This window comes from Sphaerodactylus townsendi, linkage group LG07 (genome assembly GCF_021028975.2).
Source record: "Sphaerodactylus townsendi isolate TG3544 linkage group LG07, MPM_Stown_v2.3, whole genome shotgun sequence".
NCBI lineage: Eukaryota > Metazoa > Chordata > Lepidosauria > Squamata > Sphaerodactylidae > Sphaerodactylus > Sphaerodactylus townsendi.
This window is the reverse complement of record NC_059431.1, coordinates 98839333-98860322: the sequence shown is the minus strand read 5'-3', so window position 1 is coordinate 98860322 and position 20990 is coordinate 98839333. Positions and strand designations below refer to the sequence as shown.

The following is a 20990-nucleotide window of genomic DNA, read 5'->3' as shown; positions in this document are numbered from 1 at the left end:
TTGGTCACAAAGCTTTTAATCTATCTCTATATAATGTGAGCAGTTGAGCCCCTTTTCCTGTTAAAGGGCACCGTGGAGGCGTGAGGGTTAAAGACTGGCATTAAAGCAGGCGCTGCTACTTCAGAATGGATGCCCCTCAGAGAGTTTTGGAATTCGTGTTGTGTGTCCAGTCTGTCCAGCCTGGGTTGGTTGGAGTTGGCAGCTGAACTTTTCCCCTGGCCCTAAGGTGTACCTGACTTAACAGTGGGACTAGCCCAGGGGTCTGCAACCTGTGGCTATCCAGATGTTCACGGACTACAAATCCCATCAATTGGCCAGGCTGGCAGGGGCTGATGGTAATTGTAGTCCATGAACATCTGGAGGGCCACAGGTTTTATTTATTTTTATTTATTATTGCATTTATAAACTGCCCCATCCCCTAAGGGCTCTGGGCGGTGGACAGTAAGTATTACAAACAATATAGCAATAACAATAACATTTAAAATCATTAACATCATTAAAATATATAAAATTACAGCGCTCTGTATGAACCATATGGCGTCCAGCGTTAAAACTATCAGTAAAAAACCCCTCCCGGAGAGGGGGACGGTATAGGTGTCACGGACTCCCAGACCCCTGGACTAGCCAGGTTGCAGACCCCTGGACTATCCAGACTTCATTGTGTCATCCTAAGGTGATTTACTCAGTGCGCCAAGCAGACCGTTACTCATCCGATATGCTCCCATCCCTCCAATCAATCAGTATTCAAGGGAATAGCCTAGGCATTATTTTGATACCTGACAACCAGTCATTTTGTTGGAACCCAGGAAAGCAATAAATTCTTTGTTTTCTGGCTTTCTTGTGAGCTTACCTAATACCACCTCAGGACCTACTCTGAAGTATAAATATTGACCCTTGGGCCATCATAGTATATGTGTGTGCCTCGGATCCATTCTCCCACCCCAATTACGCACGAGCCTTTCTCCTTTGCTTCCGGTAACATTGGCCGTTTTCCATGTCATTGCTTTTCTCATGGAAGTCCCTTCAAGGCTTTTTACTATCACCCTCCCCTAAAGCCTATCCAATCTCCTCCCTTATCTCTTAATCAACTCTTGTATGCTTTGCATGTGTGTGCTCACTGCTTGAAATATACTTCTGGATTTTGTTATTTTTATTCTTTAATAGAACCGTTTCAGTTCTACAACCACCTGCTCATTTAAGAATTTTCTCTTAGGATGATCCTGGTAGAAATAGATTATCCATCCCAGTTACTCTTTCTGACTCCTGTCTTGAGCTAATTCCTCAACTTAAGTGGAGTCTGCCTATTTTGGGCAACAATAACTGCTTCTGGGACATATGTAAGAGGGCAAATCCACTATTTGTGACATGCCAAAACAAGCAATACCTTACCTAATTTTTCTTAAATATGCAATCCAACTGGCTGTCTTTTCTGTTTTTATGAAACAGAGGAATCCAGTCCATCGGAGCATCCTGGAGGACAACCTTCCTTTCCTAGAATTCCATGGTTCCATTGTCTACAGCTGTCATGCCAGTGATTGCTCTTTACTTTGTGAAGATATTATGTAAGAAGCTTATACTTATTTCAGAATTTTAAAACAAAGTATTTCTCTTGCCAGGATGCACACTTAGTCATAATTCTCATGTGCTTTACTTGTTATGAGCAGTGAGGAGGCATTGATCAATTTGTTTATGAGTGGATATTGTTTATGTTCTAGCCCTTTCCACTGGCATACTCATGGTGACCAGCAAAAGCAAATATTGCTCATCGCAGTCCCAAGCACTCAGTTCAAAATAATTATAAAAGATTTACAGTGCTATCCTAAGCATGCTTGTACCTTTCTAAGTCTGTGGACTTGGAAGGCTATCTGTTTAGGACTTCACTGTCAATAACTAATAACCTGATCGGGGGTGGGTGGATCTGGTTTTGGGTCCTATCACTCCTATATACAACAGCAGCCTCTATGGCACCCTTAGCAGCTGCAGTATGATAGCAGTTATGATGTCAGATAGAGGGTTGGTTTTGGCCCAGCCTTTTACCTGCCCATTAAGGCTCTTTTCTTGTGACCTTTAAATGATTTCGTAACCATGGAAAGTTTCTCTTTTCATTTTCTCTTGAGCTTCTCCTTTGGAAGAATTGTTAGGAAAGTATCATATAAGTTTCTGCAAGCCGATCTTATGCCTGATCACTTGGAAGCAAGTCTCCACTGAGCTTGTAGTCTTGATAAAGCTTTAGTAAGCTTGAGTTGTTTTTCTCTATCTTTTGAATTTTTTTGGTCATTTCTCAGTTATTATTTTAAGAGCCATGTCAGAATTTAAAAGATTGTTAGCTCTTAAGTTGAGTTTTATTGGGTTTACTGAGAGCTGCTGTTTTGATTGACTTGTTCCTTGCTTGAGTCACATTTTATGTCCAAATGTCCTTGCCACAGATGTGAGAGGGTGCTTGCAATACTTCCCTTGTAAAACTCAGCTCAGCATTTACCCCATGTAGCCACAGCTCTCTTCGGCTGTGGATGTACAGAAGAAAGGTTGCCCAAAGCTAGTAGGAGTGTGCCTACAGCCATTCGCACTACTGAAGAGGCAAGTTGCTTTTCAGCGTACATGCTATAACACAAATGGAGAGCAGTTTGCCGCTTCAACACGTGGCAGCATTTTTGTGTTTTCATTATGGCCTCAGAGATTTCTAGAAAATGCACTAGAACTACTGTTGGAAGAATTATTTCCTATTTTTCATTTGGAAGGATTTTTACTGTCTTCAAAACCCACAAATTCTTAATCATTCCTCAGGGGAAAGTGTGTGACAGCAACACGGAAGAGCCTCTGCTTTGCATGCAGAAGGTCCCAGGTTCGGTTCCTGGCATCTCCTGTCGGAAGGATGAAATAGTGGGTGTTGTGCAGGAACTTTCTCGGAGACCCTTGAAAGTTGCTGCCAATCTGAATAGACAATGCTAACATTGCAAACATGAGGTCAGACCATTGGTCCCATCAAAGTCAGTTTTGTCTACTCCAGAGATCTGCAACCTGTGGCTCTCCAGATGTTCATGGACTACAAATGGCCAATTGGCCATGCTGGTAAGGGCTGATGGGAATTGTAGTCCATGAACATCTGGAGAGCCGCAGGTTGCAGGTCTTCTCTGACAGGCAGTGGGCCTCCAGGTTCTTTGAAGGTCGTCTTTCATATCACCTACTACTTTATAGTTTTAACTGGAGACTCCAGGAGTTGAACTTGGGACCTTCTGCATGCAAACAGATGCTCTGCCTCTGTCCTGTGGCCTCTGCCCTGATGACCCAGTGGTCTGTTCCACTGAGTAGCATCTTCATGTGTAATCTGTGCCCGTGTTAATATCGTTTGGTGCTGATGCAAACCATGGTTTGCAAATTCCTCCTCTTCCTTGCTGAAATGATTTCGTTTTATAATACCTGCTTATTTAAATTCTCACTGAGAGAGAAACCCAGGCTGACATAAACTATAGTAAGGGTTGTTGCAGAAGCGGTTAAGGCAAACAGGAAAGGGCGATCAGGGAGGCAGAGAAGGAAGAGGGAAGAAAATGCATATTCTTGAGATTGCTTCATGATCTGTCAGCAACCGTTTGCTGGAAGCCAGCGTTAAATTTGCACTAGAGCTTTGAAATAGTCAATAGAGGTGTTTTGAAATCTTCCAGTACAACCTTGCCTGATGGAGCTGTCCTGGGATTTGACATCGAATGGACCCCGTCCTATACCAAAGGGAAGGAGGGGAAAGTTTCTTTAATCCAACTGTGCGAATCTGAGAAAAAATGCTTCCTGTTTCACATCTCAACCATGTCAAGTAAGTACTATTTTAACTTAATCTCTGAATAAAATAGTATCACCAGCAAACCATAAGTTCTGGGTGTAGTCTTGACCCACGAGGCCCCAAGGAAGAGACGAGACGCGGAGATTTCATCTGGTGGAGAGCGCCAGCAGCAGGAAGCGCAGGATCCCGTGATCCTGGCAACTCTGCCGTGTGCTCGCCCCTCACACCTTTTATTAGGGTTTCAATGGGGGCGTGTAAAGGGGTCGGGTAGGCGGGAGAGCAGGAGAACGGGAGATCATCATGTGATGCATGATCTCATCGGGCAGCTACGTGCGGGAGGAAGCATCCGCGTCTGGGTCTAATCCTCACCTGAGGGCAAGAGCCCCTTTTGTCCCTTTGTATGGGACACCTGGTGGCTGCGAGCCAGGCAGTTCATGACCCGTGACTCATGGAGCTGGGGTTGGGGGAGCGTGTGCGCCCAGAAGGCCGTAGCCGGCACCGGCATCCCAGGCGCTCTTTCTACGGTTCTGCGGGGTTCGCGGGCTCACCCCTACACTGGGGCAACCACATTTTCCCCTCTGGGCTTCACAGGTACAAAGAAAGAGTCTGCATCAAGAAAAAAAGAGTTTTACAAGCTGTTCAACTAAGCAGATTGAGAACCCGCTCCCTGTCCTATGCGTATAAAGGGTCTCCCTCACGAAAAACTATCAAATGTGTAGCCACTCACAAACAAATTGAACCAGGTGACCCTGCCGCAAGTGTAGTTGGGCTGTGTATAGAACACAGCACATCCTTGTTGGTTCTACTGGACCTCTTAGCAATTCTGGTTACCATTAGCCTAGCTATCCCACTGGACGGCATAGCAGAGATTGGTCCAAGGTTAGGGAAGGCACAGTTTTGTTCCACCACTGGACTTTTCAGAGAGAGGCTCCACAAGCTGGTGCAGGAAGATCACAGCCCCATTGCCAGTGATCTTCAGGTTTCTGGAGAGTTCTGCATTCCTCCATCTATTTTGGATCTGCTGGGTGATGTTATCCAAAGTGTACACTGGTATGTGATGACACTGCACTTCCTTCCTCCATTCCAGTTGAATCCAGGATGTGGGAGAAATACTTGATCACTGTCTGGAGCAGGGGTGTTGAACTAATTTGTTTTGAGGGCCAAATAGGACATAAATGTGATTTGGTCAGGCTGGGGCCTGGGGGGCAGCTACCTCAGCTGGTAAGCCCCTGGCAGGCTCACCAGCCCAGAATCACTGGGGGGAGATGGTAGACCCTGGGGTGGGGGTGGCTGACACAGCTGATGAACTAGCAGCAGGCTCGCTGGCCCAGATTGGCATGGGAGCAGGGTCGCTTGCCAGCACAGATTGGGAGCAGATTGGGGTGGGTGCCTGGACTGACCAGCCTGCAACAGGCTCGTCAAGCCAAATGGAGAGCATGAGAGTGGTTGCCTGGACTGGGGAGGGGTGGCATGCAAGGGAGGAAAGGGGAGGGGGCCTCCCTCCCTTCCCTTGCCTGCACCCTCGCCCTCCCTTGCATGCCACCCCTTCCCTCCCCTTGCATGCCACCCTTCCTCCCCTTCCCCTCCCTCTGCTAGGGTGGATGGGCCATGTCCAGATGCTGGGCCCCCTCCCTCCCCTTCCCTTGCATGCCACCCCTCCCCCTCCCTCCACTAGGGTGGGTGGGCCATGTCCAGGTGCTGGGACCCCTCCCTTGCATGCCACCCCTTACTCCCTCCCTCCCCTTCCCTTGCATGCCGCCGCTCCCTCTCCCGCTCCTCCTTCTCCCTCTGCATAAGGAGGCCAGATCGAGGGCAGCGTGGGGTGGGTGCCTGGACTGGCAAGACCGCAGGTGCCTTGCCAGGCCAGACTGGGACAGGGGTTTGGTGGGTGCTGGATTGGCGATTGTATTATGTTTATTTCATGTGAATAATTTGTTTACAATGGACACAGTTGGTTTACAGTAAACTAAAACAAACAGCCTGTGTGTTTAAAGTACCATCAGCTCATAGTTGACTTATAGTGACCTCTGGTGGAATTTTCAACTGGTTATGCAGAGGTAGTTTGCCATTGCCTGCCCCCTCACAGTCTTCCTTGGAAGTCTTCCTTCCAAGTACCAGATAGCTTAGCTTCCGAGATGTGATGAGATTGGGCTATACTAAACTGCTCCTTATACTTATACTTACATAACAGCTTATACTTACATAAAATAGATGGATCATTCACTTCTCAACTAAATTAATGGTTTGTGTGTTCTGAATCTCTTTCAGGCTTTCCTCTGGGACTGAAAAGGCTGCTTGAAGATAAAAGTATTAAAAAAACTGGTGTTGGCATTGAAGGAGATAAATGGAAGCTGATGCGTGATTTTGAAATCCGATTAGAAAGCACTGTTGAGTTGGCTGACCTAGCAAATGAGAAGGTAATAATTCATCCTTGGTTCAACAGAGAATTCATAGGAGGTCAGCTCTGTGGGGAACAGAGCCTTGTTAACTGATTCTCCTTCATCAACTAATATATTACATTTAAAATGAAATTTATGATAAAAGAAAAAATAAATATACTATGATGAGATTGTTCATGGTTATTTTTTATTATTTTACAGAGCCCTATGCTTCTGGCTCTTTCACCTTTGTGTCTGCTTATCAGGCTTCTAATTTCCATGAGACAATGAAGCTTTTCTTGATTTATTTTGTGATTTTAATGTTCTTATATTGCTGTTTTACATCATCCCTAGATACAGTCCCAGCTCAGTTGATTGTTGTATTGCCAATAGGGGTGCTATGAATTGGTTTGAAGAAGATAATAGGGAGCATGAATATCCTGTCAATATGCAGGAACATTTCAAAAGCTGTTTTGTGTACTATGGAGCTGGCCTCAGACCAGCCCAGTGTAAGTGAATTAATTTCCCAGACAGTGAAAGCTATAAAAATTAGGTAAGATGGAGATTGGTTCATATCATCTGAAAATTTAACTTGTCCAAAATCTGGAGTGAGCTTTCTTGTCCCTTCGGAGTCATTGTTATACCTTGCTCCAAATCATTTACCAGTGGACCCCAGAATTATGAGTGTATTCATCTAATGGTTCTCAGACAGATAATACATGTATGTATTCATTTTGCTACCTGCTGCATCTTGATCTACTTATAAAACTGGTTTTATCATTGTTGATGTGTTCTTTTAAATATTTTTTGTGAGCTGCTGTCTTGGAAGTCTTTGAGCTGGAAGTAGAGCCTGGAAACGTTATTTAAATAATTTAAATATGGAGGTCTTGTACATAAAAGCATTTCACAGGAGACTGCTCCAGTTAAACTCCACTTAAAAATTCAATTTGTGCTGTTAAACCCCATTCTAAAGCAACCTTTTATCAATGAATTTGGAGTAATTCCATCCCTCCAGTTGTAGACACCTTCACACAAACTGGTTCACTGATATAGTTTCAGAAATAGTTTGTACTTAACTGTGGCAATTTTATTTTTAGCTAAAATGTAAGGAAATCTGGAGCCTGAACAACCTTGTTAAACATCTATTCCACAAACAGCTTCTGAAAGACAATTTGATCCGCTGTGGTAATTGGGAACAATTTCCGCTCACGGAGGAACAGAGGCTGTATGCAGCTACTGATGCTTATGTACGTACAAGAAAAATCCTTTGTTTTTTCCCTGGGATACATCTAGTGATGTGCAATTTGCAAGCCTGCTTTGTTTCTTGATGCAGCTGATGTGTTCTGACTCTTTAGAGCAGCAGCCTGTCTTTTATGTAAGCCTGTATCCCAGAACTGTGAAATCAGGAGAATGGAACAAGGGGCTGAATATTATGTCTTGAACTTTGCTGGTATCTTAACACGCCTGTTTTTTTAAAAACAAACACACACACACACACAACAAAACAGGAAACTACCAGATACGTTGTTCCAGGGGTATCAGACTTGCTTAGTTTGGAAGTCTAGATTGTCCATCCAGTTGATGCTCAGGGCACAATAATAATCTTGCAACAAAACCTCAGTTAAGGGGACCAACGGTAGAATCAGTAGATAAGTCTCTACAAATACCTCTTCTTCTCCAACCCAAGTGTACTACCTTTCCACACTTGCCAAATTTCTTTAAGTGGTACCAGTGTTGGTCTGGATGCCAGCCTGTTTGGGTCGGGCCTGTTCAGCTACTTGCAGGTCACAATGTCCACTTTCTTAGGCCCGTAAGAAGAGCCATGCTGGATCAGACGAAAGGCCCATCAAGAAGAGCAGCATTCTGTTCACACAGCAGGCAACCAGCTGCCTCTGTGAAGCCCATAAGCTGGATGACTCCAACAGCATCCTCCTGCTCATGCTCTCCAGCATCTGACATAAAGAGGCATACTACCTCTGGCACTGGAGGGAGTAGCTTTCTGTCATTACTAGGAGCCATTGATAAACCTGTTCTCTATGAACTTGTCTACTCCCCTCTAAAAGTCTTTCAAGTTGGTGGTCCCTTTTCCACATATTGCTATTTGCCTTCCAGTGACTTCCTTCCTAAAAAATTACATCATTCGAGTTTCCTTTTCCATTGACCAAAGGCCCTTCCTCCCACTGTCTTTCAGTGCAGATTGTCTGTGTGCACACACACGCTCCATATTTGAAATGGGAGACATTGTGGCATGACTGATCTTGAGTCCCTGCACTGTTTCTTCATCCTCATGATTGTTCAGTAATTTAGATGGAACAGTGGTCAACTGAATCACATTGGCCATTTCAGAGGAGATTGCTAAGGCCGCTGAGTTTCACGTTTGAGAACCTGTGTGGTGGTTAGTGTTGGACTAGGCAACGTGGGTACAACTCCTCACTCAGAACACTTCCTTTGTAACCTAAATTCATCAAAAATTCCTGAATGGCCCCGATTAGCCCAGTCTCATCAAAAGCTAAGCGGGATTAGCCACAGCTGGTACTTGGATAGGAGACCACCAAGGAAGACTGGGGTTGCCATGGGTTACACAGGTGGAATCAACTGGCTGTTGTGAGTTTTCTGGGCTGCTTGGCCAAGGCCTGGTAGTTTTCGCTCCTAACGTTTCCCCTGCATCTATGGCTGGCTTCTTCAGAGGTATGTCTTTGCCCTCCCCAAGGCAGTTACTGGTCCCATTCACAGTGGCATCCATTCCAGGCATCAGCACAGCTACACCATGGCCAAAACTTCTGGCTTTTGTGGTGGCATGGCTGAGGGGCAGCTGGCCACTGGTGCGTCTGCCTCCCGCTGGATAAGTGCCCTGGGGAGGGCAAAGGCACCAGCACATGGCTGTGCCATTCCCCCAAGCCCTTTTGCCACCCCCACCCTCCGGTATGGGGCTGTAAGTTGAGTAAGTAGGATGCATTTTCATGTATTGAATCAATATGCAAAATTTGCATATTGATAAAGCTATATTTTTGGAGAAAAAGCATGTTTGATTTTAGATCAAGTGTGCTAAGTGTACTAGGAGGCAATGTCTGAAGAAGATAGTGTATGTGGAGGAAGGGGAAATGGCTTTTCCATTATTGTGAATTTTTCAAATATCAAAAACTACATGTCGGGAAATGTGTTGTATGTATTGTGATAATTTTTTGCATTCAATTGCTGTGGTTCTGTGGTTGCTGCAGTGAATTAATGGAAATGCATTGCAATCTGGATCACCGTTTAATTGATCAAAAGGTTTTAATTGTTTGATCTAATTGATTAATCAAGTGAAAATTGTAGACCTAGAATTGTGTAAGGCAAGATGAACAACTGCTTCTACCACCTGTGTATACATTAAGGCAAGATCATACAACTGCTTCTACCACCTGTGTATGCATTAAGAAGCATAATATGGAAAATGGCTTCTGAAATTCATGCTGTGTTATGTTTAGAAATAGCCTTTTGTATAGGGCTTCTGATTATGACTGTATTCTTTAGCTTGCAATTTGGACGCAGTATGGGACACTCCAGCCTGGCGATTTGCTGTAGAACAGCCAGTTGAAATAGCCAGCAGATGTTCCTTTCATGAATTGCATACATTGCATACATTGTGACAGAGACAGAACAAAACAAGATGTAGGTGGAAACAGGGTTTGATGTGGCTCTGTAGTTATGCTGCAGATGAACCTGGGGGAACCACGCTGGCTACAAATCAAAAATCATAACATCATCTGGGACCCATGACCAGGGCACTGTTATTGTTTATTAACAATTTAATGTTTTAATTAAAGGCATGTTATGTCTGGCTTTAATTGCAGTACTTTTATACTTCTAGATGCCCTGAGCCTGGCTTTAATCAGAAAGGGAGGGTTAAAAATATAATAAATGAATGAAAGGGTTTTGAAGCGATGGACAGCTGGAATCCTGGAGCTCAAACTAGTTCCCTAGGATAGTCCTGGTCCCAAGATAGCCTACATACTCTAGAATTCACCCTGCTCTGAAGATTGTTTAATGGTGCAATTGGGAGTCACTGAATATTAGCCCCATGGGTACTGTGAGATCTAAACTGGGTCACTAGCATCTGTGTATGAGGTGTTGATGTGACAGGCATCCATTGTTAAGAACATTGCCCTGTAACACTGCCTTGTAATGCGTGGTGCAGTGGTTAAGAGGAGGTGTACTCTAATCTGGAGTAACTGGGTTTGATTCCCTGCTCTGCCACCTGAGCTGTGGAGGCTTATCTGGGGAATTCAGATTAGCTTGCGCACTCCAACACATGCCAACTGGGTGACTTGGGCGAGTCACGGTTCTTCGGAGCTCTCTCAGCCCCACCTACCTCACAGGGTGTTTGTTGTGAGGGGAGAAGGAGTTTGTAAGCCCCTTTGAGTCTCCTTACAGGAGAGGAACGGGGGAATATAAATCCAATTCGTCGTCTTAATGTAGTGCTGGTACCCCTGGTGACCTGGTTTGATTCCATGTTGCTGCTGGTTGATGTTTAAGCTGACCTGGGATTCAACATATAGGTAATTTAACCCCTTCTTCCCAGCATGAATGGCAGCAGAGGTTCTGTTGAACTTCTCCCCTTGTACACTTTAGTTGCACGTTTTAGTTACACGGGGATGATACCACTACATGGGTGCATCTGCAGAAAGGCCCTGCCAAAGCCACACTGAGTGAGATGGAATTAGAAAACCCTTTGCCTGTGTCTCCACTTGTGTAGGAATGAGTCAGTGGCTAGAACCATCTATGTAGGTCCTTGCTGTATACAAGACCTCCCAATACAAGGCTCCCATTATAAACTAGTCGATGATCAGGTCCCTAAAATTCTATGAATACAGTAGCTCTTGGTTCATACAGGTGGCGTGCAAAGTCAGCTGTACAGACACTAAGTAAAGTATAGAGACTTGGTGGATGTGCAATGAATTAATGGTGCCCTATTTTTTTAAAAAAAGACTTCTGATCAGGATAAGCAAAAATCAAATTTAAAAAATGGATTTTAAAATTTAAATAGTTTTTTCAGTAAAATGCTTTTGGAGGAAAAAATTATCTAAAGTTAGTAATTTTCTACCTAAGACACATTGTAGCCCAAAGGAGGTTCATCATGAAATAAGGATTAGTTTTTAATTATGTACCAAGGGACTATGTATTCATGCAATGTTTAAATTTTTTGATAAGTGAATTCCAGTAATCCATTCACAATGTCACGCTCTTCCAGAGGTTTCTGTAAGATTGTTTTGGCCAATTTTTCTATGTAGAAAAGCTTGTCACAGATGCTTGGTTTTGCCATTCTCAAAACTGAATTTGTGTCTGCAGAAATTACACACCTCTTCTTCACAGCAAAAATGTTATAAAATAAACATACAGAGTTGAGAAAAAGACCTTACTCCCATTGGGATTCTATGTACACAGCAAATCTTAACATGCCTTTAATTAAAGCAAATCTGTGTACACAGAATCAGCCCCTTACCTCTGAAGTGCTAAGTTTCACGAAGTTCAATGAATAAATTTTTTGGGGGTGTTATAGATCTGCAGAAGGAGCTGGGTGTGAGAAGGGAGGGGCAAGCGAAAATGAAAGTGAAACCTTTTGAGCAGAATACTCCACCAGTCTTGGGATCTTTGTGTGTATTACTGTGGTGTTCTCCTCCTGGAGGAGAAAATCTATAATTAAGAGAGACCCAGTTTGGGAATATTTTAATGATGTATCAAAATGCCGACATTGCAACAAAGAAATGCAAAGCCTGGTGGCCCAAGTGAATCTGGAGATAAATATGAAATTATTATGAGGTGAACTATCTATATATTTGTAATGTAACTGTAAAATTAATCTGCAAAGTTGTTCTAAAAATGAAGCCTATAAATGAAATATTAAGATGCTAGCAAGAAAGAGTCTTTATGTAGAAAACCGTGATTTATATCTAGCCTAGTGATTTAAATTGTGATTTAAATCAATTTATTTTAAATCAGATTTACTCTGCTTCTGACAATAACTAATACCACAGTTCTGGTTTTTTGCTCATTTATTGTTGTAGCCCTCTATTTACATTAACTTCTGACCCTAATTAATTTTATGGAATAGAGTTTTGTTTTCTTTGTATTGTTATAGGCTGGCTTCCTCATTTTTCAAAAAATGGCAAGTATGAAAAGTCTTAAGCAGATGCGGCTTGTTCTTGAAGGAGGTGAGCCATTTATACCATGGAAAGTAGAAATATATTCTACCTTTATCACCATCTTATGTGGTGTTTCTATGGGTTTTTTTTCCTTAACATGTGCTCATGATGGCCTGGCAGAAGTTAGAGGAAGGCTCCTTAGGCTGCAGGAAGGCTTACATGAGTTGTTGTGTTTCTCCCACACCAGTACTTTGTAGCTGGATGTTTTATAAGAGCCAGTGTAGGATAGTGGTTAAGAGCAGGTGGATTGTAATCTGGAGAACTGGGTTTGATTCCTCACTCCTCCACCCGAGTGGTGGAGGCTTATCTGGTGAACCAAATGCGTTTCCGCACTCCTACATTCCTGCTGGGTGATCTTGGGCCAGTCACAGTCCTCTTGGAACCCTCTCAGTTCCACCTACCTCACAAGGTGTCTGTTGTAGGGAGAGGAAGGGAAAGGAACTTGTAAACCAGAGGCGAAGCGCTAACGGGGACATCTGAGCCGGCTTGTCCCAGGCGCTGCGGGAAGCAGCAGCGTTGGGACAGGCGGTGGCTGCCATTTCCCCACCGCCCAACGGAGCAGGCAGTGGAGAAATGGCAGCCGCCGCCTGCCTGGTGCCGCCGCCTCTTGCTCAGGACAGTAGATCCATGGAGCTCAGGGCTCTTTCAGATGTATTGGATTCTGTCTTCCAGGCATCAGGAGGGATCCAGCCTCTCTAGGGTAGGGATTTCCTTTGACAGTGGACTTCTAAATAGAAGGCATACTATTGCCAGTTTTTTTTTCTGAGACAGGAAGGCCTTATTTGGGCATCTGAGAGCACAACGAGCATTCAGGAGTAGGTACTCCTTCAGATACCCTTTAACCAAGCCATGTCAACACCATCACTCTGAACTGAGCTTTGGGCATTTACACAGACTTTTCCGGATAGGTGCTGTATGATCCCTTTTGAACAGTAGTTGTATTTCAGACCTGCTTTAGTTTTGAGCACTTTTTTGAGGTAGCTCCATGTAGAGTTCACTGTAGCAAGATAACACAGTGGTAGCTACTGCACATTGTTATGATTGTTAATTGTAATGGTAACTATTGTTTGGAGGTAGTGGTGTTTGGAGTTCATAGTAAGGAAATAGCAGACGACAAATGGATGAAGATGATGAACATGAGGTATGTGTAAAACATGTCAGGTTATTCTGTCTGTGGAAAAAGGCTCAGAAGAGTAAACTACCTTAACAACTACTATCTAAATATCCCTATTTGTGTAATCAAGTCTAAAGCTGAAGAGGAAGCATAGTAAGCTAATAACTATTGAAATCATGAATTTTCTCATATTTCAGTGCCTGGTATCTAGGACAGAGCACTGTGAGTTGTGGTTTTTTTTTAAAGCTTCACTTATCTTGATTTTTTTTAACAGATGAGATACTTGTGCAGAATGACATAAAGAAGAAATTAACCTCTTTATCAGAAGAGATGATGCATTTGGCTCATCAGGTTCCAGACTCTTTTGGACAACCTATCAATGTTCAAAGGTTACTTGTGTTTGGTTTTTTATTTCCTTTTAATCTATTAAATACAAGTCAAAGGTCTGTGTTCCTTTATTGCTATCTAATATCCAGTACATGTATAATTCAGTGCATTGGCCTTGATCCTACTGATTAATTCTGGCAACAGCTTCCTTCAAGGCAAAGTGCCTTCTGGCAATTCAAGAGGTTTTTCTGCTGGCAGAGGGCTCTTCATGCCAGGGGGTGGTGTTGATAGTAGCATGATAGATCTATAACATCTACATCTTTATGTGTTTGTGTGCATGGGTGTTAAATGCTGTCAAAGTCACTTCTGACCCATGGTGACCCTATTAATCAAAGTCCTTCAACAGGTCCTAGCCTTGCTTAGGTCTTGCAAACTGAGGGCCTTGGCTTCTGTTATAGATTTAATCCAGTTCACGTTGGGCCTCCCTCTTTTCTTGCTGCCTATAATTCTTTAGATAAGATGAGCCAGGTGCATGCCTTTCTTGCCTGCACTAAGGTTTCAGAGGCCTTGGTTCCACCTACAGTCTTTGAAAAGTCCCTCAGGAGATCTCTTGACCTATCTTGGATGCAGTACGGAGAACAATAACTGGAAGTGGGTACATTGCTGTATGTTGTACTTGTTAATGGCTGCACATGGCTCTTTGAATCTTAGCCAGAAGAGAATTCATCATTCGTTCTCAGCAAATGGTTGAATGAATAGGTTAGTACTTAGATGGGAGGTCACCAATGAAGTCTAGGGTTGCTGCGCATAGCCAGGTGATGGCAAACCACCTCTGTTCATCTCTTGCCTTGAAAACTTTATAGGGTCACTATAAGTTGTCTGTGACTTGACAGCACTTTTCACCCCCAGTATAAATTAGCAGTTATATGCATCAAGAATATTTTTGAACTTTTTTCTTCTGCTTTGATACTTCTTCCCCAGAGCTGCAGAAAATTTGACCAGTATATCAGAAAGCATTGAGGACTTAAGGCAAGTGTTTGCTGTTGAGTCCAGTTGCCGAACAGAATTGAGAAACATTGCAGAATCAGGAACAACATGTGAAGAAAGAAAAATGGAAGCCACTGGATTGGATTCAAAGGCTATATGCAATGTCAGTGACTCTACAGATCATAAACTATCTGGTGTCCAAAAAGAAACCTGGACAGAAAGAGATCTTAATATGGATAAACAAGTGGACTTTGCTTCTGTTAGAAACCCGAAAGAAACTGCAGAAAGAAACTGCCTAATGTCACTGGACATAACGGAGTATGAACTTCAGATGCTGGAGCGTCAGGCCCAAGAAGAGCTGCTAAATGAAACAGCTTATACATCGGAGGTAAAATTCTGCAGGGATAATGAACTTAGTTGGGAACGCAATGTTGTTTGCTCTGCCAACAGCTTGGCTCAGTCCAGGCTTCTTCAGTGTTCAGCACTGCTAAAGCAGCACCAAGAGTGAGCAAGCAGGGTCTGCCTGCCTCTAGAAATTCTGGGTAATTTTAGTGTTCCAAGTCAGCCTTGAGGATACTGAGTCCATGGCCATTAGGTTCACCTGTTAGGGCTGCAGGCATTTTCCATCTGTCTGCCTGCAAATTCCACTTGGGTGGCACTGGTGTGGTGCCAGAGTGCCCTTTCCTAGAGCAGTAAAGTTATGGCTACTCTGGTCCCAGGTTCTGAGCCAGCTTCTAGCAGTGGGAGTAGAGAACTAGGGTGTTCCCTTGCACCAGTGATCCTGTGTTCAATTTTGCATGAAGTTGTTGGAGCACAAAATTAGGCTTAAACTGATTCAAATAATTCTGAGCTGGATGGCCCATTTCCAGCCTGATCTCATCAGAACTCAGAAGTTAAGTAGGGTATGATGTGGTTAGTACTTGGATGGGAGACCTCCGGTAAAGGCTAAGGTTGCTGTGCAGAGCCAGACAGTGGCAAACTATCTCTTGCCTTTAAAACACTATGGGGTTCCTATAAGTAGGCTCTGACTTGATGTCACTTTTCACCACACAAGGTAGTGGATACCCTGTTGTTTCACGAGATTAAGAAAAAGCTTCTGTGTTTGTGCCTTTGCACTCTTGGCTTCCTAGAAATGAACCTTGCACAATTTATTGTTTCAGCTATGCATATTAAGAATAGGCAACTGAGAGCCTAGTTTAGGATTGCTTCCACATAGTGAGGATTCATTCTAACACATTGCTTATTACATATCTCCTATTGATTGCATCGACTGATGCTACATAATCGGCCTCGAGCCTTAGTCTGTTGTAAACATATGCTGTAAACAATGTAAAATAAATTTTTAAAAATTGCTATGACAGACGTACAGATGTTCACATTGGCAATGAGACCTCCACACAGGGATTTCTGTGCATTTCTCTGTAACAACTACCATTTTCTTTTGCTTTTTTCCCCCACCCTGATTTGCCACCAGCGAGCTTCATGAAGGCTTACAAAAATTTCAGCAGTTGCTATGACATTAGTGTTAGAGAAATTATTGGGTTTTTTAAAAAGAACTAAAAATCGTAGCTGTGATGGGCTGCTGAAAGAAAAGTGATGTTGATACGGGCAGGACCCTCCTGTTCTGATGTGTGCCTTCCCATCCAGACAGCCCACTATCATGCTTGGGCTGTGTTCTTTCAGAACAGACTGTAGTAAGCCAGGACTGGGAGACAACACCCAGAGGACAGGCAAAAAACTGGAAAGAAGACAGGTCGAGGAGGATCCTGTGTGGATGCTCTCCAATAACAGTGCTCGAGTTTGGAAGCAAAGTTGTTAAAAATGCCCATGTGGAAGCAAACTAAGTTAGAAAGATAAAGGCTTGGAAAAAACTTTAAAATGTGGAAAACCCCCACAATTTTAGGGAGTACTGAAAAAACTATGAAATACCATGTTTCCCTGAAAATAAGACAGGGTCTTATATTAATTTTTGCACCAAAAGATGCATTAGGGCTTATTTTCGGGGTAGGGCTTATTTTAGGGGAAATACGGTACCTTCACAATTCATGAAGCGGGCTCTTTGCAGCCCTGTTGCTTCCCTGTCACGTGTGATGCAAGCGGCATCCTCATTGGCTGGGAGCACGCTGCTGGATCACACCATCCTGATCTGTAACTATCGGTACTGCTTATTTTTGGAGTAGGGCTTATATTTTAAGCCTCCCTCCAACAATCCTGAAAAATTATGATGGGGCTTATTTTCAGGGAAACACGGTATCTTCATGAGGGCTTTCATTGCTTCTCAGCAGTTGCATGTCTTCAGTTGTGCTTTTGACCTCTCCCTCAAACCACTGTGACACATTTATCCCAAGACTGGGTCACAAGTAGCTCATTGCCCAAACTTGCATGAAGGAGAACAAAGATCAGGAAGAGGTGAGGCACAAACTGCCCCAGAATCTCTGAAACCTCCATTAAGAACGGAACACTTTCTAATCAGATAGCAAAAATTAAGGTACATGTGGCGTGATAGCATAGGGTGCACCAGCTTGCGTTTTTTTCTCAAGTATTACGTATTTTTGCAATTTTGCTTGTATAAAACTAGGGCATTTGTAACTTTTAAATTCCATAAATATGTCAAATATTGCTGTTTTGTAAGTTATAAATGATACATTCTGTTACAGCAGTAAAATTGGTTTAGGTTTGGCGGAACTCTTTGAGTATTGTGTATATTTCCATTCCCCCAAATAGTTTTTTTCTGTCACTTCAAAACTTCTAGAAATTGTAATTTTTGAAATTGTAATTCTTTTAAGAATCTTTGTAAAAAGTGACTTTGCAATCTGAGTTGAAATTGTGTGGGTTAGTTTAGGCTCCAACTCCCCCCACATCCCTTTATTATGTGGGAGAACTATTAAAAGTAACAATTGTGAAATCTGGTTATATTTTTTAAAAATGGGATGTAGTTATCTTCCTTCCTTACAATCAGAGGATGGGAGCAGTAAGGAAACCGGTTCATTGGGAAATTTTCTTTTCAGGATTTAAGCTTCATAGAGGAGGAAGATCATTCTTCTTGCACCATTGAAAGTGATGATGAATTGGAGATGGAGATGGTGAAAGTAAGTCTCTCCAGTGTCTTGATTTTCTGAAGAAGTATGCTTGGAATGCTTGAAATAATATGCTGTTGAGTAGGGTTGCCGCAGAAGACAGAGTGAACCACAAAACGTCAGGGAGTGAGGTCATGAATAATTGTCATATCAACCCAATAGAGATTGCACTGAAGAAAGCTCACAGCAATTGCTGACTATTTTCAAATGAAGTCTTGTAAGTATAATATGTGTCCAAAACCAAAAACGACAGTATCACAATACAACAGTATCACAACAGTATACAACAATACAACAGTATCACAAGCTATCTGAAATACAGACCCTAATAACACCAATAAAAATCCTGTGTAGTGCAAAGCAAAGGTCCTGTGTAATACAGTAAAAGACCACTAAACTAACTGGAACCTGGCTGTGTACTGGTCTTGTCCAAGTTTCAAGGCTAGTGGAACGTAAATTCCATATGTCTGTGTTTACAACATATAGAAAAGTTTGTTTGAACTCAATAATTTGAAACTGTCAGGGGCTTCAGTCTGCTCTGAAAACTGGCTGCCGCAAAATGTCCTTGACAAACCTTTGTACATTTTGGAAGCACAGACGCATGGCATTTATGTTCCGCTAGCCTTGAAGCTTGGACAAGATCAGTACACAGCCGGTTCCAGTTAGCTTTTATTGTGTTACACAAGATCTTTGCTTTGTACTATACAGGATTTTTATCAGTGTTGTTAGGATATGTACTTAAGATATCTTGTGGTACTGTTGTATTATTTTTGGTTTTGGACACATATTTACACTTACAACAAGACTAACAACCTTGCGAGGCCCAAGGTCTCCTGGGAAGTGTAGTTCCCACCAGGCCGTTTTCAGCCTCAAGTGAACAGGCTGCTTTTTCCAGCCTTCACTTTCAGGCTGAACTAAGGTAATTGTGTGTGGGGGGGAGGGGGGCAGGAAAACGCAGAGTGCGCACTGGGTGCAGTATGGCCCAGCTACGCCTCTGCAACCGCTGCATCTCAGTTGACCATACCAACATCTTTTTCTGTAATCAAATATAAAGGTTTGAGCCAGCATATGGTCTTGAAGGCTCATGATGTAGCAACCTTACTAAAGCTAAGCTGGACTGGGTATGTTCAATGCCTAAATGGTAGACCTCTTGGGAACACTGTGTATACTGCTGTCTGGAAGAAAGACAGATTATATTAAGGATGAAATATATACTAATTAATAACATTAACAGTGGCTTTGAAATGTAGCTGTGTTTTACTTAAACCTCTTGGCAGCTTGCATGCAAGTCCCGTCGAAGTGTATGATGCCAACTGACAAGCTAACATATGGTTGCTGAGTGTATCTGTCTCTTGGTTCAGTCTAATTTGCTTCAAATAAGGCAGATGCAATTAATGAGGTGAGACTCCAGAGATGTTCTGTCCTGGGTCTGTAAACTGCTCCTTGAAGGAACGGGAGGGGGGTGGGACTTACAATATGTCTGGTTGGTTTATCTGTTCTGGAAATACTCTATTAAAAAAAATAGTTGTCAATATTTCAGTGGAAGTTAAATCAAACTTATTTATAAGCTGAATGTGATTCACACTGGCCAGTCATGACCGATTCAGTTGTTGAGATCTGATCCCATGGGACCATTCCAACGCATCTATCCTGTGCTTTCGTTACAAGCCATCATGAAATAAAGCAGGCCACGGCACTGCTAAAGCTGCTCTTTTACTAATGTTTTTCTCTGCATAAGTAAAATTGTTTTCCGAGAACTGAGAACATGAGCCAACCCCACTTTGCTCCTCCTGAAGATAATTTTTGAGTTCACTGGGACTCTCTTCCTTCGTGCTTGTGGATGTACCCTTGGGTTGCGGGCACTATAGCATGCTTCTGTTACTTCTAAGAGGAGTTCAGGGTGTACACCCTACAAGAAGAAGAGGAGTTTGCCTAGAAGAAGAGGTGTTTGGATTTATATCCTGCCTTTCTCTCCTGTAGGGAGTCTCAGATCAGCTTGCAAACTCCTTCCCTTCCTCTCCCCTCAACAGACACTGAACTGAACTCTCAACTCTGGCTCCCAAACTTACTATCCAAATCTAGAAGAGATTCCTGGGGAACTGTTTAATGTGTTTCCTGTTTCTATATTATATTATCTCCCCCCACTCCAATTAAGTAAAAGTAATGGTTGTTTATGGAGCTGGCAGGCAGCTCTTTTGTTAAACTGAAGCAGGAGAGTTTTTCTCCCTGTTGACTTTGTTACCTGCTCTCTGTGTTTCCTCAAGACGACCTTTGACATGGGTAGAAATTGATACACGGACCTGAATTTAGTACCATCCGTTTCTTCTGTTCAGCGCTTCAACTTTATTTCAAGAAGCATTAATCTTTGTTCATCCCATTTAACGTAAGGTGGCGTTAACATTGCTATCTCTTCCTTCTCCGATTATATATTTTATTCATGGGCATTTTATTTTTACAAAGTTCAAATCATGGGGTCCCCAGCAGCCTTTCATCCACCTGCTGGCCAGACTGGTTTCATTTCAGCAAGTTGACAGTATTAGTTGTTGACAAAAATTTTGTGGTGATTGTGTATATGAAGGACATGACTTGGCCCTGATTCTTGAAAGAGCTGAAAGGATACGTTGAGACTGGCAAGTTCCACATCATGTTGCTTCCCAAGGAAGAATTGAACAGAGCTTCTTGGGGAAGAAAGTTAGAATGTGTTGGATTGAGCAGGAATAGGCTTTAAAAAAATAGAAAAAGGTGTTTTTAATAATTTTTAAATGATGCAGTAAAAGCAGTGTAAAATGTACCATTAATGAAGCACTGACACTGGATGACAGAATTAGAAAGCAATTCATTCATTCATTCATTCATTCATTCATTCATTCATTCATTCATTCATTCATTCATTCATTCATTCATTCATTCATTCATTCATTCATTGGATTTCTAAACCGCCCTCCCCCTAAGGGCTCAGGGCGGTGGACAACAGTGATAAAAACAGCATAAAAACATAACATAAACAACTACTTAGCAATAATAAAACCAGGAACTGCATAGTGTCAGATGGCGTTTCATCCCTCCCCTCTCCCTACCTATTCAGTTAAAAGAAGGAAACAGTTGCCCACTTTTCTTGGCACGTGCTGTTATTTTTTTAACAGGTCGCAGATA

At 42.7% G+C, this 20990-nt stretch overlaps 1 protein-coding gene across 2 annotated transcripts in view; it reads left to right on the top strand.

Annotated features, from left to right (window-relative positions):
- WRN (WRN RecQ like helicase) overlaps positions 1-20990 on the top strand; it is a 74060-nt gene that overhangs the window by 4693 nt on the left and 48377 nt on the right. For both annotated transcript variants that reach the window (XM_048503171.1, XM_048503172.1), the window contains exons 3-10: positions 1447-1562; positions 3660-3805; positions 6041-6189; positions 7248-7397; positions 12269-12341; positions 13721-13835; positions 14755-15148; positions 17769-17849. In XM_048503171.1, the coding sequence (XP_048359128.1) occupies positions 1447-1562; positions 3660-3805; positions 6041-6189; positions 7248-7397; positions 12269-12341; positions 13721-13835; positions 14755-15148; positions 17769-17849 (1224 nt within the window). The remainder of the gene's footprint in view (positions 1-1446; positions 1563-3659; positions 3806-6040; positions 6190-7247; positions 7398-12268; positions 12342-13720; positions 13836-14754; positions 15149-17768; positions 17850-20990) is intronic.